The sequence below is a fragment of the Pholcus phalangioides genome, unplaced genomic scaffold (assembly GCF_987345545.1).
Source record: "Pholcus phalangioides strain wild (caught in Gottingen) unplaced genomic scaffold, Ppha-v1.0 ptg000011l_1, whole genome shotgun sequence".
Taxonomy (NCBI): Eukaryota; Metazoa; Arthropoda; class Arachnida; order Araneae; family Pholcidae; genus Pholcus; species Pholcus phalangioides.
The window spans coordinates 24,749,032-24,772,238 of NW_028301604.1; the positions used below are offsets into that span (position 1 = coordinate 24,749,032).

The 23,207-nt window shown below is 34.5% G+C and overlaps 1 protein-coding gene across 7 annotated transcripts; it reads right to left on the bottom strand.

Moving 5' to 3' along the window:
* Window positions 1–1,408: 1,408 nt before the first annotated feature.
* Window positions 1,409–22,344, bottom strand: Abi (tyrosine kinase Abl). Of its 7 annotated transcripts, none has more exons than XM_089239367.1 (6): window positions 22,065–22,258; window positions 12,759–12,892; window positions 8,400–9,189; window positions 6,564–6,611; window positions 5,597–5,731; window positions 1,409–1,750 (listed from the first exon to the last, which is right to left on the bottom strand). In XM_089239367.1, the coding sequence occupies exons 2-6, from the start codon at window positions 12,885–12,887 to the stop codon at window positions 1,587–1,589; spliced, it is 1,266 nt and encodes a 421-aa protein (XP_089095493.1). In that variant the 5' UTR covers window positions 12,888–12,892; window positions 22,065–22,258; the 3' UTR covers window positions 1,409–1,586. The 7 variants fall into 7 exon arrangements, with proteins under 7 accessions (XP_089095493.1, XP_089095498.1, XP_089095495.1 ...); XM_089239369.1 differs by having other exon boundaries at window positions 1,412–1,750; window positions 22,252–22,342; XM_089239368.1 differs by having other exon boundaries at window positions 1,416–1,750; window positions 22,079–22,263.
* Between the last annotated feature and the right edge of the window lie 863 nt (window positions 22,345–23,207).

The following is a 23,207-nucleotide window of genomic DNA, read 5'->3' on the forward strand; positions in this document are numbered from 1 at the left end:
AAAAAAAATAATTGATTTACTTTGATTGATACATTAAGAGGCGCGCGCGCACACACACACACACACACAAAATAATTTTCAATTTACTTCAAAGTTGAAATTTTGGCAAATTTTTTTATCAAAGGAGGGAAAAATGCCCAAAAAATGTCAAAATTCTGTCGAAAAAGTTTATATTAACATGAAGTTTCCAAATTTATTTTAAAAAATACTTTGAACTCTTCTCTATAAACAATAAAAAACAGGAAATAGAGAGATAGATGGCTTTTTCTCAGCCCCAAGATATCAAGGGAACATTTTATTTTCTGGATATTATGCTGAGGTGAACTCGGAAAGAAAAGTCATCATGTCAATCATGAAAGAAAGAAAGATGACTTTTCTTTCAGAGTTCACCTCAGCATAATATCCAGAAAATAAAATGTTTCCTTAAAAACCGGAAATGTTTGAATTAATTCTTATCTGATATTTTCGCAAGTAAAAACCATGTTCCATTTATGGAACATTGGCCTTTAAACAGTTAAGAGTATTTGTTCTTTGTTTAACATAGTGACTTTAAACATTACATGCAATTAACATGTGTATTTCAAATGGAAATTCTAAAAACTGAAAAACAATATTTGAGGTTTTCGACAGAGGGTTTTGACCTAACAGTTTAAATCTCGGTTTCAACCGTCAAAAACTGCCAACCCTGGTCCTGTGTGTTCAATAATTCGAAGATTATGAACAAATGAATGTTATGCAATACATTAACAATAAAAACTTGGATTATCTAGAATTTACACCTATAATTATGGAACTAGAGATTAGTATGAAATAGTGAATAAAAGGCAATTAAGTTTCAACTTAAAATTGGTTACAAAAGTTTTGACAGCTGTCTGATGAGACGACAAATCCAGAGAGAATATTCAAATAGTCTTGCGGAGAATCAAACCCACATCCTCTCACTTGCCAGGTGAGCACCCTAGACCACAAAGCCAGCGAACCCTCTTTCCTTAGAGCTTATGTGCGCTGAATGGGGCTGTACATGAACAGCTAGACCTAACTCAGGCCAAAGCTCACAATTTCTGAAACTGCCACCTGATGGTGATTTATCTGAAGATGTTACACTCCATTATTACTACTAAGGTTTGTGAGCTTTGGCCAGAGTTCCGCCTGGCTGTTCATGTACAGCTCAGTTCAGCACACACAAGCTCTAAGGGAAGAGAGGATTCACCGGCTTTATATAGTCTAGGGTGCTCACCCGGCAAGTGAGAGGACATGGATGCGATTCCCTGCAAGGCCAGTTGAATTTTCTTTTCTGAATTTATCTTCGCATCAGCCAGCTGTCAAAACCTTCGTAGTAATTGTGAAGAGTGACCTCATCTTCAGATAGAGAATTGGTTAGTTCATAATATGATACAAACTTTCTTTTCATACATAGATTAGTACTCTTTTTATTATATTACATGAACATTTATTTATAACAATGAATAACTGTACACACATCATTTTTAATTGGCAAGTCAAATATCATGCTTATGTTATGACATGATTGTTGTTGAATGTTTGATTCTAAATAAATGTGGCATTAATAAAATGTATAAAAAAATCTAAAGGCATGGTTCAACATAATTTCCAGGAAACAGACCTGTAATGCCATAAAGGACACCTTCGTACCACCCATCGTCATTCTTTTTGACAACATAAATGATACTGTTTTCAGCAAATGATAACTCATCCTCTTTATCAGCTGTATAGTCATAGATTGCAACAACTGGAAAAAAAAGACCCAGCGGTTCAGTGGTGATAACATAAAACTGAGTAAATTAAGCATTAAATTTTTGCTGGTAATGCAAATCATCACTTGTTTCTCGGGTCAAAATGTGTTTAAAATTTTATATAGCTCATCTTGCAAAACACTCCTAAACCAAAGTTCCACTGTGGTGCAAGATTTAATTTTTAGCTATGATTTCTGTGAATGCGTATCTGGCTTCTTGACATTTAAGGGGCCATTCGAGTATTAGGTCAGCATTGGGAGGGGGTTTAAATGATTATACCATTTAATTAATTGATTACCAGTCCCCCTTTATGAAAATATGAAATATTCTTAATGGCATCTTTACTATCGTTATCACCTATCTATACCACTCCATCAATTAATGCTTAAAACTAAAACACAAGCTAAAAATATAGCATGTTCAGTCTGTAATCCTGTGAAAAAGATCCCTGTGCATACATAATGAAGTTCAGTACAGCAGTGTCAGATGGTGATGGTCAGACTCACTATGTATATTCTCGAAGAGCAATCCCAATCAGCGGCATGCACAGAATAGACCTTTGGAAAGGGCACAAAAGGTTTGGGGGTGGGGTACAAAGAATTTCTTAAAGAGAAATGTTAATAGCATTGAAATTAACAGAAATGTTAATATGTGGTAGGAGGTTGGAGAAAAGTAGAGTTTTGCTCACTTTTGCTGACAAGGGGGGGGGGAGATAAAAAATGGTTAAAAATCTTTCGATGTAACGCTTGAATGCCCCTATCATTGCATATTTTGTTCAAATTTTTTGTTTGTATTACCAAGTATAATTTGTTTGGAATATACTGTAAGCTTATTTTATTATATATATGATATACATCTTATAACTCTTATAAGTGATTTAATAAAGGTCTTAATTTTAGACTTATGTTTGTACACTTATTTTTATAATTTTTTAAAACTTATTATGCTTGGACTTTGTTAATTTTCTTTCAACTTTTTTTGTGGCACACCCATGATCCTCTTGCTGCACAATGGATGAAAAACTGTACTACAGCATCTTTCATTGAAAAGGTATTGTGGGCAAAAATTATACTTTTTGGATATGTAACATTGCAGCTCTGCTGCAACATAGACTTTTATAGTTTCTACAGAAGATGGCAAGGACAAACCAACTGATTTTATTTTAATGGCTCAATAGAGGCAGCTTTCTTTGAGGGTTTAGTCACCATATCTATATTCTTTATACCGAATTTGAGCTTTCAGAGTTAGCATCTGAAAAATCTACTTTCTCAATAATTTCATTTTTATTAGCTGCTATACTTAGCTTTTCTCACAGGTGTTGAGCAATTTTACAGACTAGAAAAATTTATAATTTTCCCTGATGACTGGATATGTCAACTCAAAAATGGTGTCATCTTATCACATGAGCTAACCAGGGCATGGCTGGGGGCCTCATAATAATTAGAGCTTGTGAAGATTTTCAAGATTAAACATGAAAATTGGTAAACAATCACTTCTAGTCAAGTAGGGGGCTGCAGAAAAATCAATTCACCCAGGGGTCTATGATGTTCTTAAGATGGCCCTGCCGAAAGATTCATCACTATAGCAGAAAAATTTGCAAATAGTGGCCATAGAATCAGAAAATGCTCTTTGTGTTTGATAACAAACCAGAATCAAGCAGGACCAGGGGAGCAAATAAATATTTCATAAGCACCTGATTTTTTATTTAGCTTTTGCGTGTGCAAATTTGGTGCTTGAGGCACCCGATCTGCTCCTCCCCCAAGTTGTGGCCCTGAATAAGACCATACCAGTGTTTGATAAAACATTTTTTTCTTCAATTTGGACTTGAATGAGAGGTTTTTAAGATGTTGCTGGTGGGGACAGAAAAACTATGAGAGAAATTTGAATCCAAGTCGGTTGCGATCATCTCTTTTGTGGGAAAATCTTGGGAGAGAATAATAAATTCTGGATGGTATAAAGGGGAGATAAAACTAATAGTTTTCAGTTAATCAGAGAAATGCACATTAGGACTAGTTTTTTTTACAAATATTTATTGCAACTTGGGATTTGGAATAAATGGTGTGTGTAATAAGTTCGCTGACTATGCAAATTGATAGCAACCATGAATGTGGTGAAAATGGATGAAATGTTTAAAGAAAATTACAAGGTATATGAATGGCAAATTTTGCTGACAAACTTGGACTCTTTCATAATGAGCTGAGCAATGAGGCTTGCTGCTCAATGTTGAAAACAGCATGGTGTTTCATTTGAGATATAAAATTAATCATAGTTTTTCATATTCCCTAAATTGGAATACATTCTAGAAGCAGAAGGTGTAAAAGTTTATGGGTCTCCCAAGATTGTTCAGAAACAGTTAAGAAATCAAATAGAATGTTAATACCTTATTTTAGGTGCAGTTCATTCAAGTTTATAAGAAAATTGTCCTTTTCTGAGGGAATTGAAAATTAACAAACCAGCCTAGAGCATTTTTTATATGTCCTAGAAGGCACCAAATTAGTTTATGTGATGCACTGCTAGGGGGAAAAGCCCCCCGCCCCCAAAAAAAGCTAAACATCAGTGAATATGACAAGGCATAATATGGCAGTCAGCAAATGAACTTCTCCAGTAACTTTCGTTACTTTGAACTGTTCCGTTTTGGTACATAAGGCTTTTATGGTGACTTTTAAGCATATGGCAATGTTTTAAACAAGCTTTTTTTTAAAGGAAGCCATAGAAATTATACGTCCTCTCTAAAACTTTTTCATGATGACGAGTTAACTGTAATTAGCGATGAGTAAATGAGGGTTTAATAACATTGTTGTCTATGGCTGGACAGGCCTGAAGAAAAGCGAAGACTTAAGCGGAGTGACGAATTATTAGGGTGACGACTTAACGAGGTTTTACTGTATATAGATTACGTTGAATAAAGTTAAAATAATCATTAGCATTTAAAATAATAAAATATGAGGAATCAGATTCAAAAATTGGCACGTTCAAATGAATGTCATCAAATTATATTTTGTTCATAAAACAGTATACAGAGATGCCGCTCTACTCTAATTTACTTGAGTCCTCGGACGCAAGTTTTACAATCAACCTGGGCCCTTTTTGAGTAAAACAGTAGGTACCTCCAGAAGAAAATAAAAATTATTTTTCCATTTACCAATTTAACTAGGTTCGGCTACTTTCATTTCTAAATATTCTACTGATAGAGAAAGTTTGCAAAGAAACCCATCAACACCAGGGTTTAAGCTGGATAAAAAATTCCTTTAGCAAATAAAGCGAAAATGGGGAAAAAAAGCTTTAGCAAAATACAGACATGCCAACATTGGCTTAAAGGTTGTCAGTGGTGATTAAATGTTCAGCTTTGCCATTTGAGGGGTACCCCTCTAGGATAACATAATCATAGTGCAATAAAAAATAAACTCAAAAATTTAATTTTTTTTTTTATTTTGATTGAAAGTTCATTAAATACAGCACCTCATTGGCACTGAAACCTAGAAGGCTCAGGCCACATGACACCTTCCCATCACAGTGGTGCAGTTTTTCCTTTGTACTTCAAAGAAGTAAAACTACTTTCTAAGCTCATGAGATGGCAGGATTACGGTAGAAACTGGGAAGGAAAAAAGTTGTAGTGTTTTCTGTTCTGTACCTTCTACTTCTCTTGAAAAGAACGTGTTCAGTAGGATGGGAAAACTAAATTTTTACTCGTTCTTTTCCGAAATTCTAGGTAGTTGACACACTATAGTGCACAAGCATCATCTCTGTGTATAGGAGCAAGACTCTCACATTTTGAATCATTGATACTTTTCACTTGAACAACCTAAAAATCTATTTTAGTTATCTAAATCTGATGTACATACCTTTCTCAATATAATTTTTTGGCACCCATTCTGGCTCTCCTCTATTTCTAATGAAAGATGGCGGGGAAGGAGGATTATATGCATCATTGTACACTGCATCATCTTCCGGTGGCGGTGGTGGCAATGGAGGGGAAACTGAAAGTTTTATTCTTGTTGTTACAACTAGAAGATTCTAAAGTTTAAATATACAGTACTAAAATTATGAAGTGATACATCATGCAAAGTATATAGAGGTTTAATTTTTTTTTCTAATTTGTGTTTTGATTATCAGTTTCAGTCAGATTGGTAACATAAATGATCAAATGAACAGTTAAATCATTCAAAAAAAAAGAAAAAAAAAAAAGAAATCAGCACTGGAAGTGCTATTCAGTTTTTCTTTAAAAGGAAAATTATATTGTGCTATGAACAACATGAATATATCAAGCAAAATGATGTAGAAAGTTTGTTTTTATTCTAAATTTGAAAATTTTAACACATATTTCATATATATTTTCATTAAGTATAATTTACATTAATTTGTCGAATGAGATTTGAATTAAATATGCACCAATCTTATTTGAAACTCAATTCACCGAAAATACAAAAGTGACCCAAATAGAACTTTTTTCGGCAGTACAGCGGCACATGGGCCATTCTGCCACACCTGACAAGTGGGCCAATGGGGGGGCCTGTGGCAAAGAAAAGTGTATTCTGTTCTTAAACAATTTAAATTTAAAAGGTTGCAGAACATATCTGCACAGCAACACACACACAAGTTCAAAGATTAAACTACGAACTAAAAACTGTTTTTAAAAACGAGTGGTATGAGTGCAAACTTAAAAAAAGCAGATACTTTAATTTTTTACTGGGATCGTCTTTAGAAATGAAATTTTTGATTAAAAACATAAGAATCATCCAGAAGTATTTTAAGCTGATGTGTCTATAACTCAAATATGGGTAATCTGGGGAAAAAATTAACCAAACATACTATTTCCAGGATGGTCAAATTCTCCTGCAGCCACATGCATTGGCAGTTCTAAATGGAAAGGTAGGTATATGTTAACAAAGAATCTACAATTAAAAGCAATGGCAAACTCATGCAATGCCTAAAAAATGACAATGAAAATAAAAAAAATATTCAACACATTCTACAAAAACCTTTCAAGCAAAAAAAAAAACCTTAAAAAAATTCTATTATAACTTCTTTGCTGGAACATTCTGAAAAAAATGAATACAGATGCAACAGTCGTTTAGTGCAAATTTAAATTCATTTCAGCATGCTGAACAGGTCAACCCAAATCGTTTCTTTGCTCCCTCTTTCCTTTTCTTAGTTTTCTTTTTTTTATGTACAAACCACACACAGAAAAAAATGTTTCCTCCCAAATGCATGGCCAAAACATCGTAGATCATGGGGGTGCAATTGATCAATGGTGCTAATTTTAGTATTAATTAGTATACACATAATCTCATCATAGAATCCAATAGAAGGATCCTTTTTTTTGAAATCGAACTACCAATGGGAAAAAGGGGGATTGTTGTTCTTTAAGACTTCACTTTTGGAAATTCAAAAAAATTCAGGAGCAGATTGAGTAGTGGAATCAAGGAATGAACTTGACACAAAAAAATGAAGCAGTGTGAAATAGTACTTTGAGTTGTGGTTTATAGACACTGAAATTTTTCCATCAGATGTTGGGGTCATCCGTGACAGATGACGATAAAGAAAAATTAAGAAATTCTGACCATATTTTAATTAAAATTATAGAGACATGGCAAACAGATAAAATTGAGTGGAATTATTTAGGGTGATAGGGTAATTTAATATCTAATGAGAAATTTTCCTTCTTTTACATCAACAAATTCCAACATCAAATTTCGATTTTTGAATATACAGGGTGTTCTGTAAGTGCCAGTATGCCTGTAACCATCCATCATAGAGGTACCATTCCAGCTGAAAAAATACCCAAAAGGCGTTCAAAAATTACCCTGCACCAATTTTGAGAGTGAAAATACAGTGTGTAACAAAATTAAAAAATCTGAATTTTATACGGTCCCCCTGTGCTTCAACTTCCAATTAGAAAGTTGTTGACCTGTCTCTCCTGAGGCCAGCAAAAAAATTCCCCATTTTTAAGTGCAATATTCAGATATTCAAATGCAAAAAATTCAGGAAATTTGGTAAAGAACAGCGTTAACAGGTAAAACAGGTTTTCTGCATTCAACTCTGTTCTTTACCAAATTTCTTCCATTTTTTGAATTCAGATATCTCTGAATATTGCACTTAGAAATAAGGAATTTTTTTATTGGGCTCAGGAGAGACAGGGCAACAACTTTCTAACTAGAAGTTGAAGCACAAACGGGGCTGTATAAAAATTTAGATGTTTTATTTTGTTACACAGTGCTTTCACTCTCAAAATTTGTGCACAACTTGTTTTCAATGTTCTGCCACAGATGTGAACCCATGGTGGAAGATGAGCATCTTACCACTGCACCACTTGGGTGCTACCCAATCAAGTACTGGGCCTTCAGAATATCAGGCATGATTTCAATATAGTCCTGCATAGAACTTTCACAAGAGGGAAGTTCATTGAACTTCAGTGGTATGACAGTGTTTATAAAATTTTCATTCACTATGAATTTACGCAAAAAACAAAATCAATTGATTAAGTACAAAGCGTTTCTCTCCTGGATGAAGTTAAAGGTCCAGGCATAGATGTGGGCTGCAATGGTCCAAAGGGTGTTACAGGGTAGAAAAGTTAAGCAACACTGGTACATAAGAGGATATAGGCTCTTCAAATGAATATATAACCTTGATTGATTTATTACTAACCTGGAATTTTGTCCATGGTTGCAGTCATATCAGGTGGAGGTGGAGGGACTGGTGATGGAGGTCCAAGTACTGGTTGATGTTGTGTATGTGTGTGGGTCATTGGGTGCACCATACCCACTGGCTGAGAAGGGAGAGTTTGTGAAAGTGATACTACAGGCAAAGTTGAGTATCCACTGCCTCGTCTTGTATCTTGAGAGCGGGGATGACCAATTGGATAATTCTGAGCATAATTGCTTGGGGGTACAATTGGAGGTGCAATAGGAGGAGCAGGGGGTGGTGTTCTATATTCTTTTGTACCTCGAGACAAGCTCCCAACAGCTCGTACTGGCTGTGGTGGAGTTGGTGGTTTCGTTGTTGGAGCTGGACCTGCACTGCTACCATTAATAGGATTCTGATGAGTTGTAGTAAGGGTTCGTTTTGAGCGGGGAGTATTGCTAGTGGTGCTTTTGACCCCATGTCCAATTTCATCAAGAACAGTATAATCAACAGGTTTTCTAATGTATTTTACAGGTCTTTCTTGATTTGCAGGAGCAAGTATTTTATGCTGTCGGGCTGTGTTTTTGTTTGTGGTCAAAATCCCAATTTCTCTTCGAGCAACCTTTTCTTTATGAATCATTACCGTCTGAGAAATATGATTGATCTCTGATTCCATTTCAGCTAGCTGTGTTGTCTGTAGGTCCAGCAGATGCAACAAATTATATGCTAGAGAGTTTATTTGGTATGCCACACTTGCGAGAGACTGTGTGGTGTAGTTTTTGCTTTCTTCTAAGGCTGCACGTTTGTTGTCTGCCTGTTTGATTGAATAATAAAATGTTTCAACAATGTGTCAAATTTCTAGAGCATCAAATAACATTAGATATAATTTACTATATCAATGAGTTATTTATTCATACTTTGCCACAATATATACAGTAAAAGCCAGTTATTAGGACAGCTAATAACCATGGGAAAAATTGTCACAATAGCAGATTTCTCATTGTAAACTGACTTCAATATTTTTCTAAAATAAAAAGATCATTCCTACTGATTATACAAAAACAAAATGAGTAATATAATTTATTCTGTCTGAGTATGGAATGTTACGAAGTCAACTTTAATATTTTTTAAAACTTTCAACATAACCATCCAACCAGGCATGGATCTGTGGGGCAGGTGTGTGAGGGGTGTTTGATTGTGGGTGATCCCCTTCCAGCAAAATGTGATAATTCATGAAATTTCTCGAACTTCTATATGATAATACATTCAATCACTCTGTTTAAAAATACATCACATTCTATTCTGTGATTAACTATTTAAAGGCCTATGTTCCATTTATGGAACATTGGCCAAAAACAGTTTTTATTTGCAAAAATATCAGATAAGAATTAATTCAAACATTTCTAGTTTTTTATCGTATATAGAGAAGAGTTCAAAGTATTTTTTAAAATAAATTTGGAAACTTCAGGTTAGTAAAACTTTTTTTGACAGAATTTTGAAATTCGACATTTTTTGAAAATAGTTTAAAACCACCTGGGGGGTTTTGGTTAGTAAAATAGAGGGTCTTAATGAAAGGGGAACACAAATAAATTAACAAAAAAGACTTGAATTTTGTTTCAAATTTTTAAAAATGTTTAAATTTAAAGTTTATAACAATAAAACGCCCCATAGAAACTAGACCCTAAGGGCTCAAGCCACATAAGCCTCCCCCGCAAAAGCATAAGTGGATGGATACAGGTTGTTTCCCCAACAAGGTGGGGGGACTAATGTCCAATTTTTGGTCTGCTGCCTAAGCCAATCATTTTTTTAAATTGGGGGGTGGCAATCATCTTCATTGCCAACTTTGCGAAATCATCAAAGCCCTCAGGTTATCATGAATATTCAATGTAATCCATTCCTGCATACACCCTTGCGAGCCATGTATATGGATGTCAGGCAACCCTAGACCCCCCTCCTCAATGTTTTTGTCGTATCTGTGTTTCTTTGCCACCTACGACAAAACTTTCCAAAGCAAGCTCTGTGGGCGCACCTGTGCTTGCTGAAAACGCATCCTACGAATGCAAAACTACTGAACACACTATTGATTGATATTAAGTGGTGTGCACTAACCACAGCATTGCACTGCAACACATAGCAACAGTGGGCTCAAAACAGAGCAAAAGACTCGAACGACGTTGAATGGAGCAAGGTGTGATTGATCGAGCAGTTTGTTCAACGATCGGCACCGACTGTTGAAATCGACGAGCATCGCCAGACAGGGATGTGCATCAGAAGAAAACGCTGTCTTAATAGAATGTGTAAGAATGAACCCATTTCGTTACTGATTGCATTAACCTGTGTAATCAAAATGTATTGGCGCAGGTAAAATAAAAAAATTAGAAGAAACGTTTCTTATATAACGAGAGCCAAACTAGACCCCCAAGCCCCGCCCCCCCGCTATGGTCTTGTTTGGAATCCCGCGGCACCATTGATTTCTTTTTCTTGATTGGAAGGCCTGGGCATACACAAGATTACTGGGAAATAAATGGGTAAAAATGAAGCACTAAACCACTCACAGCCCAGTTTGGCAGATGCGAGGGCACGGCAGTTGAGGAACACTGCACTAGACCAACCAAGGACCCTTTCGAAGGACAGATTTCACATATTCCTTTTCCTATTCCCATTTTTCGAAGTCTAATATTAGCCTAGATCAGCTCTAAGGCCTGGGGCAATCACCATCATTGTTTTTCATGCTATAAATTTACAACAGAGGCCCCCCTCTGTGAAAACTCTGGCTTGCGGACCTGCCAAAGATCCAACAGCCCTGCTCCACGATGTGGGGGGGGGGGGAAAGATCATGTCATTTTTTTGGAAAACCAATATTGTTGGTTACTACTGCTGTGGTCTATTTACAGTCCCCCTCCTCCTCTAGGAATTATCACATGATCTGAGAACACTGCTTTAGGGGGAATATTAGATGCTGAAAGGTCCAGACAAGCAAAGAAAGAAAAGTTCTTCTTTGTTCATCCACTCTAAATAGCTTTTTTGCCCGACCCATATAATGTCTACCCCAATGTAGGGTGGCTACATATTGACATTGCTCTTTTCTGTTGTTACTCACCCCTCCATCCCTACGGGGTAAAAAACAAAATGAATAAAACCTAAGAGAGAAGAAAAAATATATTTAATGCCACAGCTTCTCCAAAGCCTAAATTTTAGGGGGAAAAAAAAGATATCAGGAGAATCAAAAAGTCTGTGACCTTCACTTAAATTTTGTGACTTTTTCGGGGTTCCATGACCTCTTTCTCATTCTGTGACTTCGTGACTTTCCCGTGATGATCGACACCCCGTTATGTGTTTAAATCTGGCAACACTGTGTGGTATGTAGTTTTTGACTTCTTTGTCAGTGATTTGACAAGAGTGAAGAATAAAATAAGAAAAATAAAAGAAAATAAACAAATTCAAAGGCAAGGAACTTTAACAGAATTTATGAAAAAAAAAAATGATTTACAAGGTTAATTATTATGTAGATGATGCAAATTTGTTTTTAATTTTCGTTTCACGTGTATGAATAACGTAGCTTTATTTTCTAAATATGATGCATGTTTCGCATTAATTTTTTTCTGTCAGAAATAGTAGGCTAAATATATTTCAAATTTATATACAGTAGACTCTCGATAATCTGGCCGTGTGTTGATCCATCATTTTCTTGACGATTCTTTTATCTCAGGCGAACCATTTTCTTAGGGAAAAGCATGTGTAAAAACCTATCCCACAAATTTGCGGACAAAATAAAAACATAAAGGCAAAGAGGAAGACAAATTTTTTTTAAAAACCACAAAGTGAATTTAGCGCCCCTTATAGTCCAGCACCTGGGACACCAGGCCCACCTGCTTCCTCCTAATTGCAGCCCTGTTCCAGGTATTATATACCCTTAATTAAAGATCTTATCTATAAGGTTGTTAGCTCCTTGCGAAAATGAATGAATGGAAAATGTCACCAGGCTCTGCTACTTAGAGAAAAACAATGCTGAACGAAATTCTGTAATGTAACCCACCTATCGTTTCAGTTCAGCCACTGAAGAGTGGGGATCACCCCTATCACCCTACCCCTCTGTTGTATCCACTTATGTGGGTGGGGGACTAATGATAATTAGATCCAGTTACAATTTCCAGGATTACATGTCAATTGGCTGGTAATTTTCCCATAAGCGTGGTCAGTGCCAATGTGGCTAGTTTTTGGCACCAAGCAATCACTGCTTTTGTGACAAGGTGGTCAACAAGGAACACATATAATTAAATAAAAAAATGCAGTTGAATTGATGAGAAGAACAGTAAAAGTCCAAATCCCACTTTTTTTTATGAATACTACTGTAGTAGAATACTACAAAATAATCATAAATACCTCAAAATAATTTCCTTCACAATATTCTGCAACTTTTTCAAGGTTGTAGTGACTGTCCTGCAGACTTTGTCGACCTTCTGGGATCTCACTATCGATCAAGTTGATCAAATCTCCTATAATGGTTGTCATCTTTGCTGAAGAAAAAAATTTCATTCATATCCGAAAACTAGAATACCATACAACATAAACAGATAAATTTACTAAACATTTTTAAATTGAGGTATCAGATTACTTTTAAAGCATCATTTGAAAGAAAATAAAAAAAAATTTGATAAAGTCCCATTTCTTGCGATTCCTAAACAGGCTTTGCTTTGTTTGTATGATGCTCAGAACCAATGTTATGCCCACTTTAAGGTCTGAAGCTGAAAACATATTTTGCACCGGGCCAGGATCATAGCTTTGTTCTAAGTTGGCCATGATTCGGCTTGTCCCCTTGTGATCACACTTTTCCGTATTGTTGACGTATGTTGGCTGTTAACTTTAACCGAGCTGTGTCAGTCTCCTTCAAGAATGCAGCCAGTTTGGTGCAATTAAAATGTTCAGCAAATTTAGCAAAGCGATTTGGCTATAATAACCCTAGCGTAAATTCATAATAATTATTCTAAATAATTCTGTAAATAATCTATCTATATACTGTGAAACATGTACGAAACGGAACATCAATAGACTGAAATAACATTGTTTTAGAGATTTCCATTTTATAAAGGTACAAAATAAAAGCACTAACCATTGAACAGACTATATTTTGATTACGTTTAAGACTGGTTTCACTGTAATATGTATAAAAAATTTATTTTCTATCTGTGTGTGTGTATATTCTCAATAGAAACGTCTATTTTGGACTGATCTCCACCAATTTTTTTCATATGTACCAGAAATGATAGAATCTTAAATACAGCTGAAAATAAAAAGATGGCCATTTGCTCAATTTGGCTAAGGTCAACCAGGATAAGTGTGGTACATGGGTAAGAATGTCAGCAGGCTGTAATTTTTTTAAATAATCTTGTAGCTATGTATCAAACATATTTTACTTTACAGTAAGTTCTGAGGTCTCTATACATGGGGGGGGGGGGGCAGCATCAAGTTGGAGCCAACTGATCTAATGTATATATATGAAGTCCTTGTTTTTTTGGGCAAAATGGAGAAAATAGAATTTCCTTTTTCCGTAACCTCAAAATATCTAACTTAAAAATGTACATCCTTTATGTGTACATCTTATATTATGTTTAAATATAAATTTTTGGTGCATGTTAAACTATGTATTTGATTAATAAAATTTACCATACAATAAGGGAATAATTGTTCACACACGGACACACCCACTTCTGCGTAATTGTATCTGAACCTTGAGTTGCATGCAGAACTGTATTAGTTGGGGTAAAAGTAAATGAGTTTGGATAATGAAAATTTTGAGAAATTACGATGGTGCATGAATGTTTTTTTTTCCAAATTTTTCAAGCACCACAGAAAATGTATCCAAAAGTGTTCTGATCCGTCAAAAATAAAACCTTTAGCTATTTAACAAGAACCATTAAGTTTTTTGTTTTTTTTTAATCGAACCCAAACTTTCAGGAACTAAAGTCACATGCTTCTGTTTCCTTGAATTCCTAGCTGTTTTGAAGGATATTCCTGCTTCATTAAATTAAAAAATTCTGAAACATTTCAAAAGGAGCAGTAATAATTTAAAAAAAAGGAGCAGGTATTTGATCCCTGCTTGCAGAGGATTGTGTATTAGAAGCAAAGGTATTCTTCAAAATGCTCAAAGGGATACACTTAAAAAAAAAGGTTAAGGCCGTTTAGAGCTGAAAAGTCAAGTCTATTGAGGAAATGTGGTCAAGATGTTAAACCTAAAACTTTTGGAAAAGCTCAACTGTACATAAGAAACAAGGACCAGTAGCTATAAAAAGAAAGAAAAAAAAAATCAATAAACCACAACTTTTCACTATTGATTAGTATTTTCAAGAAAATTACTTTTAGTCAAAAATGTGGAACCCTTTCCTAAGGAAAGGAAATTTTCCTTTCAAAGTACTGTTAAAATGAATGAATATAATTGGAAAAAAAATTCTGGATTTTCAAAAACATGAGTTTTTTAACAATAATATATTTGTTTTGTTTTTTTAGGTCTATTCTAAATTTGAAAAATGACCAGTAAAGGAAGGTACAAGGAAAAAGAATGGAATGAATCTGAAGAATGTGTGAATGATAAATCTGTGCAACAGAAATGTGTCCACTGTGGGATAAAAGTTCAAAAATTGAGAGATTAAGAGATCATTTGAAAAAGTGTAACAAGTTTCTACTGCAAGCTGAAAGGTCATCGGATGAAGAAATACCATTTTTGAAACCAAGTCCATCCCATTCAGAAACACTTGAAGTTGGAGGAAGTTTAGCACCTGAAAGAACAAGTGTTGCTGTGAGAAAAAGAGGTGCCTCTTGTGTCATCTGATGAAATTAATTTACCACCAAAGAAAGTTTTTCATCTTAAAAAATGGATAACTTTATTTCCAAAACAAGTGATGTAGAGAAGAAAAAAATTGATATACAGTTTGCAAAGTCATTTTATGCATGCAACATTCCGTTTTCTGTAGCTGAAAATAATCAAATGAAAAAACTTATGCAATTAATGTGTGGAAATTCATATTCACCACTATCAAGGCATGAAATTAGTACACATCTACTTGATGAAGAGCATGAAGAATGTGAAGCTCTATTGATCTCTGAACTTAAGGGTCAAAATGTAACAATGATTCAAGATGGTTGGTCAAATGTGCATAACCATCCAATTATTGCCACATGCTTGCATAATGGGAGCGAAGCTTTTTTTTATACACACAGTTGATCCCGGGTCAGTGAAAAAACTGCACAAACTTGGCGGAAAGAGAAATCGATTAATAAGCAAAAATATGAATGCAAGGTAAGTATATAAGGTACACATATTCTCTTCCTCCTTTTTCAATTTTAATGACAAACATATTTCTTATGAGACTTTTTAGAGAAGCATGATGATGCCAAGTATTTTTCCCTTTGAAAAAAAAAATTGTGATTACATTATAAAGAAATGTCTCTACTATAACTTTTGTATTAAACTGAAAACTAGTTAAAATTTATAGGGTTTTTCTTAACATTTCAAGCGCTTAGGCTATAAAAATTAGTTGAAGATAATTCTAAAATAATAAACTAAGAGCAGATCATGTTATCTAAAATAGGCTGATAATTTATAATAAGTTAAAATTTCTATTTCATGTAGTCCTTTTCAAAATGGATACTGAATAACTTCTACTTTACATTTCTAGGTTACAGCATTTTTGCTCCGATAATGAAAGCAAGATGATTTTAACGAGGAAAAACTTGGAGAAGCAATTTGAAGAAAGGAAGAATGAAGATCAGCTAGAGAAAAAATTTATTGGTTTATGAGTGTGCGGCTCATTATTTAAATCTTGTGGAGGACGATGCTTCCCCAAGAAGGATATTTAAACAAATTGTTGAAGTTCAACGGTATTTCAGGAACCACCACAAACCTTCAGGATGGCTGTTGGAGAAGAATGGTGTCAAACTCTACAAGGTGGAACAGTCAAAATGACTGCATAGATAGTTTTTTAAAGAACTATCAAAAAATGCAAGAGATATGCTGCAAGCATAAAAGTGACATCGAAAAAGACAGTAAAAATAATGAATAATGTGAGCCTTTATATTAAAAATGTACACCTCCAACAACTTCGTTTAGTATCCACTGCATTATATAATTTGCAGAAGGATAACTTGTCTTGGAGAAGTCATCCACATCTGGTCCACATTGCTTGAAGCTGAGGTGCTTCTTTTTTCCATACAAAAATTCCATCCAGAAACGTTATAATCAGTGCATAACCCTAGCACACACAGGGTTGTAAGAAACCCGGGTTTTTTGGGCAAAATGGGGAAAATTGAATTTCCTTTTTCCATAACCACAAAATATCTAATTTAAATATGTATGTACATTAGGGTGGGTTGAAAAAAAAATGAAGTTTTTATTTTCAAATTGCTATAGTGCAGAAAAGTTGCCTCCTTTAATAAGGAAAACAACATAAAAAATTTTAAAATCAGTTGATATCTTCCGGTCACGCATAGTACTTGAATTTTATAGAAACTGATGAAATTTAACATTTTTAATTTTGTTAATATTACTTAGAATTGAACGATCGACACACAAAAGTTTATGCTTATTTTATGGTTCAATGAAGTAAAATAAATTAAAACATAATTAATATTTCAATGTTTATCAGTCTTGAAATGTGTTCGAAAAATGGGAATGACCAAATTTTTGCTAGTTTCATTGTGCAGCTCTTCGCCTACTTTGTCAGAACAAAATGACACCGAACTTACCACGAAGAGGTGGCTGCACGTCGAGTTCCCCCTACACCCTATCCAATTAACCATCCAAAGTAGGAGAGTGTGTGTAAATTACATTATATTTAAAAACTATTTACCAAAATTGACACGTTCAAAATCTGACGATTAGGAGAAATCAGGTGTAACTGATCTTGATAATAGTGTACATCTGACGTAGCCATCTCTAGCTTCATGTCTACATACTTTAGTTGAGAGGCCTCTGTAAAAAATTTTACACATCTCTGGACTGTCTGAGTGTGACAGGGAAACTTTTTGATGGCTCTGATGTTAGTGTTGGAATTGATGAATATAATATCATCATTACATACTTCCTGTAGCATTGGGGGATGCAACAGGCCAGTATTCTAGTAAATAATCTGAAGGTAATCAAGTAGCTTTAAAGTTAATCTTAGGTAGCATGAAGTGTCTGAACTGAACAGAACAAACTGAGCACAACAAGGCTCTATCACATTAGTGATGTAAGCTCATTACCCAGAAGGGCCATAAAAAACTCTAGTCGCTAGTTCGGCCGGTTAATCAAAAGATCAGGAGAAAAGAAAAGTGAGAAAATTAAAAATGTAACAGAAAATGATTACAATTAAGTAGGCTAATGCAATTAAGCTTAGCATGAAGTGTTCAATAGTTCTTAATTCAGAGGCAGATTATCTTGCTTTTAAAATTCTTCTATACCCAACCTCTCTCGAATGTGTTCTCTGTCATCAATGATCATAGCATCTATGGTTATCAAAATTAGTCATACCTAATTTCTCCCAAAAGTTAGACTTTAAACATGAACACTTGAAAAACAAATAATAGAAGAAACTGTAAACCACTAAATCCTAGTCAATTTTGGTAACTATAATGTAAATTACACACACTCTCCTACTTTGGATGGTTGATTGGATAGGGTGTGGGTAAAACTCAATGTGCAGCCACCTCAACGTGGTAAATTCTGGGTCATTTTGTTCTGACGAAGCATGCAAAGAGCTGCACAATGAAACTTGCAAAAATGTGGGCAATTCCAGTTTTTCGAATACATTGTGCGACCAATAAACATTGAAATATTAATGATGTTTTAATTTATTTTACTTTATTGAACCATAAAATAAGCATAACAAACTTTTGCATGTTGATAGTCAAATTTGAAGTAATATTAAAAAATTAAGAAAAATGTTCAATTTTGTCAATTTTCATAAACTTCAAATACGATGCACGACCGGAAGATGTCAACCGGTTTTAAATTTTTTTACGTCATTTTTCTTTTTATTAAAGGACGCTACTTTTCCGCACTATAGCGATTTCAAAATAATTTTTTTCCCCACCCACACTAATACACATCCTTTACGTGCACATCTTATATTATGTTTAAATATACATTTTTGGTGCATGTTAAACTATGTATTTGATTAATAAAATTGACCATACAATAAGGGAATAATTGTTCACACAGGGACACACCAACTTCTGTGTAATTGTATCTGAACCTTGAATTGTATGCAGAACTATAGCAAGAAGATTGTGGTAAAATGAATGAATTTAGATAATGAAAATTCTGTGAAATCAGAATGGTGCTTGAATTTTTTTTTTCCAAATTTTTCAAGCACCACAGAAAATGTATCCAAAAGTGTTTTGATCCGTCGAAAATAAAACCTTTAGCTATGTAACAAGAACCATTAAGTTTTTTGTTTTTTTTTAATCGAACCCAAACTTTCTGAGAAATCAGGAATAGTGCCTGAAATTTTTTTTCTCTAATTTTTTCAAACCCTGCACAAAAACTTATCCAAAATTGTCCTGATCCGTCAAAAATAAAACCTTTAGCTATGTAACCAGAACCATAAAGTTTTTGGTTTTTTTAAATTGAACCCAAACTTTCGGGAGCTAAAGTCACACACACACACACTTCTCTTTTTCTTGATTTCCTCACAGTTAAAGAATATCCCTACTTCATTAAATTAAATTCTGAAATATTTTTAAAGGAGCAGTAATAATTAAAAAATGATCTGGTTAAGAGGAGATAGTAGTCATTCTGAGGATTCATTACTCTGGAGGTGTCTTCCACTTGTCCAAATTAGCCATTTTTGGGAACTTAAAACTACAGAATAACTTGAATTATCATTAAACACAGATGCCAATAACATTATACAACATTTGTATATTAATATCACTTTATACAAGAAAACCTGTCATGTATAGCAATAGACCTACAGAATGGCTTCATCTGACTGACGATTTTAACAAGTAAATTTTCAGGGTTGGGCTTGTATTATGAGCATCTTGAAAAATCATGCTAAGGCATGATTTCTGGTTAGGTGTTATTTTCATAAGAAAACTATACTTTTTATTCTGTTTCACTTGAAGGTTTTCGTTACCAATGTCCAATTCAAGAATTCCACAATGTTATTTTCTTTTTGTTGAGATGTTATTTTTGTCTCTTGATATTTCAGTTATGAAAGTCTCATGCACCTGTATAAACTTATAAAAATCTAATGCAAACATGTAAATATTTTTTAAATGAAAATTCAATTTACGTATAGATTGGTTTAATTCTTCACAGAGGCTTCAATTTATTTACATAAGGATTTGTGTATGTGTGAAAAATTATTGTGTATTATAAATAAGCAATTTCTGTGGGTATGCTTATCACTAGAGCCCGGATTATATGCATTTGCATATTTTGGCTTTTTTTTAGCATTAATGCATATAAATGCATAAAATCAAAGAATTTTCAGAATAAGTGCATATTTTTGAAGGTTTATTTAAGCTCACTAAATTTTTTTATAAAATTTTTCAAATAAATATTGTTAATATTTTTATAACATTGGTTTTTTTTCCCGCAGGTGAAATTTAGTGAATTAATACATATTTATAAAGTATTTTAGGAATACTAACCCTTTTCTTGTAAGGCTATTTCTAGAGATATATCAAAGTGTTAAATTTTTTTAGAAATAGTGTTGAAATTCTTTTGTTACTGCTATTTTCGTTATTGATCATTTGATCATTTTTGTCGCACCACGGTCATTTTCTGCACACGAGGGCTAATTAGACTGGGACCTATAATTTATTGCAGATTCCGAACGGCATGGTTGTTTTTTATACTCATCGAGAGAGGTTGGCGCGCTAACCCCTCGATGGAGGACTCCCTGTGGTAGCAGTTTTTTGCTGCGGTCAAGTCGCCGTTTTTTGTTGTACCCCTGTGTCAGGAAAGTTTTCTGACAAGGATGAACCGGGTATCGTTCGTTATTGAGCAGCTACAACTAAAAATTAAAAAATGCGTGAATAAAAAATATGTAGAAGTTATTTGCATATATGCGGTATAAGCCTATATATATATACGTATGAGGGGATATTTTTTGTAAATGAATATTACATGTACACTAAATAAGAAATAGAAAAGATGCCTTTTAAAAACATCTTTTTTTTGCATGGTTATTTTTTTCAATTCATATTTTCTTAATTTTTTGTACGTATTTCGGAATTTTTGACTTTTACAAGATTTCTAGTGCATATTTTTGCATTTTTAAGTACATATTTGCAAAGCATATTTTGCCACTTTTTTAGTGCATATATCCGGGCTCTACTTATCACATATATCAGGTATATTTGTTAAACTAAGGTCCATGGTTACATTTCCTGTTTGTGATTTCTTGTAACATATTTTAATATGTGAATCTCGTACCTAAATGCTTACATAAAAAAAAGGAGTCAGAATTATAAAAAGTGTGTGTTTGTGATTCCAAGAAATTATTTATTATCACATTTGTTCCTAAAAAAATCATTTAAAAATATTTAAAAATATACATATTCTAAACACTGCACTTATGCAGCAATTTTTGGAATATATAAACTAAGCTTAAATTAAAATTTTAATCTGAAAGCAACACATTTTCTTCGAAAACAAACAATATTCCCAAAAAACCCAGCCGAGGGGAGAAAATGGGTATCTACCCGGGGAGCAAATTTGACAACCCTGAGCACATATGGTAACTTAGGGCCATTCAAGTATTACGTAAGAAGATTTTCCAGCCATTTTTGCCCCCCCCCCCCGTCATCAAAAGTCAGCAAATCCGAAACCCTCTCCTCTCCCTCAATGCTGACGTAATACTCGAATGACCCCTTACCAAGCGCCTCCAAAATATAAAGGGGAAAAGCTGACAAGTACTGAAGAACGTGCTTCAGAATGGCTAAGGAACATTAACACTAATTATGCAATACCACTAATATCATTACAAATATTGGATACTGATTATCCACAATCAATGCTGCTTCCAAGAGTCGCCAATGCATTAATTCCATCAAAATGGTGGAAAATAATGGCTAAAAAGGCTGAAAAAACAACAGGTCTTTTGAGCAAAGATGTCTAACGGCCTTGGCGACTTCTGATGGGGTCGTCGGACATATTTGGCACCGAAAAAAAAGTCACCGAAAATCGCCAACCTGTCCCCTATACCGAAGCTGTTCCAAATTCACATGTACATTAACAGATTTGAATGTAACTTATGAGCATAACATACAAATCTCAAATCACAAAAGTTTTGGTTCTTAACCTGCATCATCACTAGCTGAATATACTGTGAAAATAACATTTTCACATTTCATTTATGGAATTTTTAAAAATCGTGTTTCGAATTCATGAATTTTGCTTAAAATTAGACATAAAAATGACTTTTTCATAGAAAATGACGAAGGCAGTCCAAAATTTGTTGTTTTCACCATAGGCATAAGCAGAAAATTTTCTCTCTAGAGGGTTTCAATTTTTTTTTCTTCTGAAGGGGGGGTTACCGTCCTGTAAAATAACACTATAATCTCTGCTTGAGGGAGGGGGGGGGGGTTAGAACCCCAAAACCCACCCCTTGCGTACGCCAATGGTTTTCACCATTTTCAGATACTCTCTATTCACTCTAGTAACATTTTATAGAAAAAAGTACCAAGACAGATAGTCGATACCTCATACAACTTACGGTGTGGACTTATTGGATCTATAACTGTAGTTCCTGGTTTTATGTTTGCGTCATGTGAGTTTATTTCGTTTCAACTGAAATGTAAGAAAAAATATAGTCTGCTTTTTGCTATATACTACTTGACTCTATTTTATTCAGGGTTTTCAGATATACTACTATACTATTTTTCTTACCGTTTTTGCTGTGGGGATGCCAATTATACAGGGCTCTCAGCAGCCTGATTATTTCCTGTTGTGAATACCTAGTTACCTACACATAAACTGACCATATTTCTTCAAGAGAAATTATTATTCCAAATTAGGGAAAAAGTGATATTGCCAATTATTGCCAAAAATGACGCCAAAACCGAACAAAGTTGCCAAATATTGTTGAAATTAGGGAAAAATCACAATGGCGGGAAATGAAGCATCGCTGCAAATTGCAGTGGATTAAAATTAATTCCACGAAAAAAAACGTTGATCAAGACAAATGTGGGAGATTAATATTCCCATTTATAGTTATAATTATCATAATGTAACTTATGAGTTGAAAAATAATTTCAATCTTTCCCTTCAATAAAGAATAAAAATTCAAGTAGCCTTCGTGTAAAATACGGGTAAAAGCGGGACACTTTTGGCACAAAATCGGGATGGCCAAAAAAAGGAGAAAATACCGGAACTGTTCCGGGAAATACGGGACGTATAGTCACCCTACCCCACTGAGCTATAAGCTATAGGAAAGTTTTAAAGTCATCTTAAGGCAAAGCGCTTGTAAGTTTAACTCTTAATGCAGCTTTGTCTTAAGGCGCGTATACACTAGCGAGCCAATCTTGCAACGCACGACCCCCCTGCAGCGGTTCTAATCTGCTCGTGGGTACACAAACTTCCTTTGTGTTCGGTGAAAACAGCTCAAGAATCGTTCGCAACACCGTACAAATTACTGAACAACCAATTGCGAATGCTTTCATTGCATGATCCGCGCGCTAGTGTATACGCACCTTTAGTTTACTTCTAGCCAAAGCTGCATTAAGAGTGTTACAAGCGGCTTTGCTTCTAGCTCAGTGCCCTACCCACACACAGTGTTGCTAAAGGCGCGTATACACTAGCGCGCGGTTTCGACGAACACAAAAGAAGTTCGTAAGTTAAAGGGA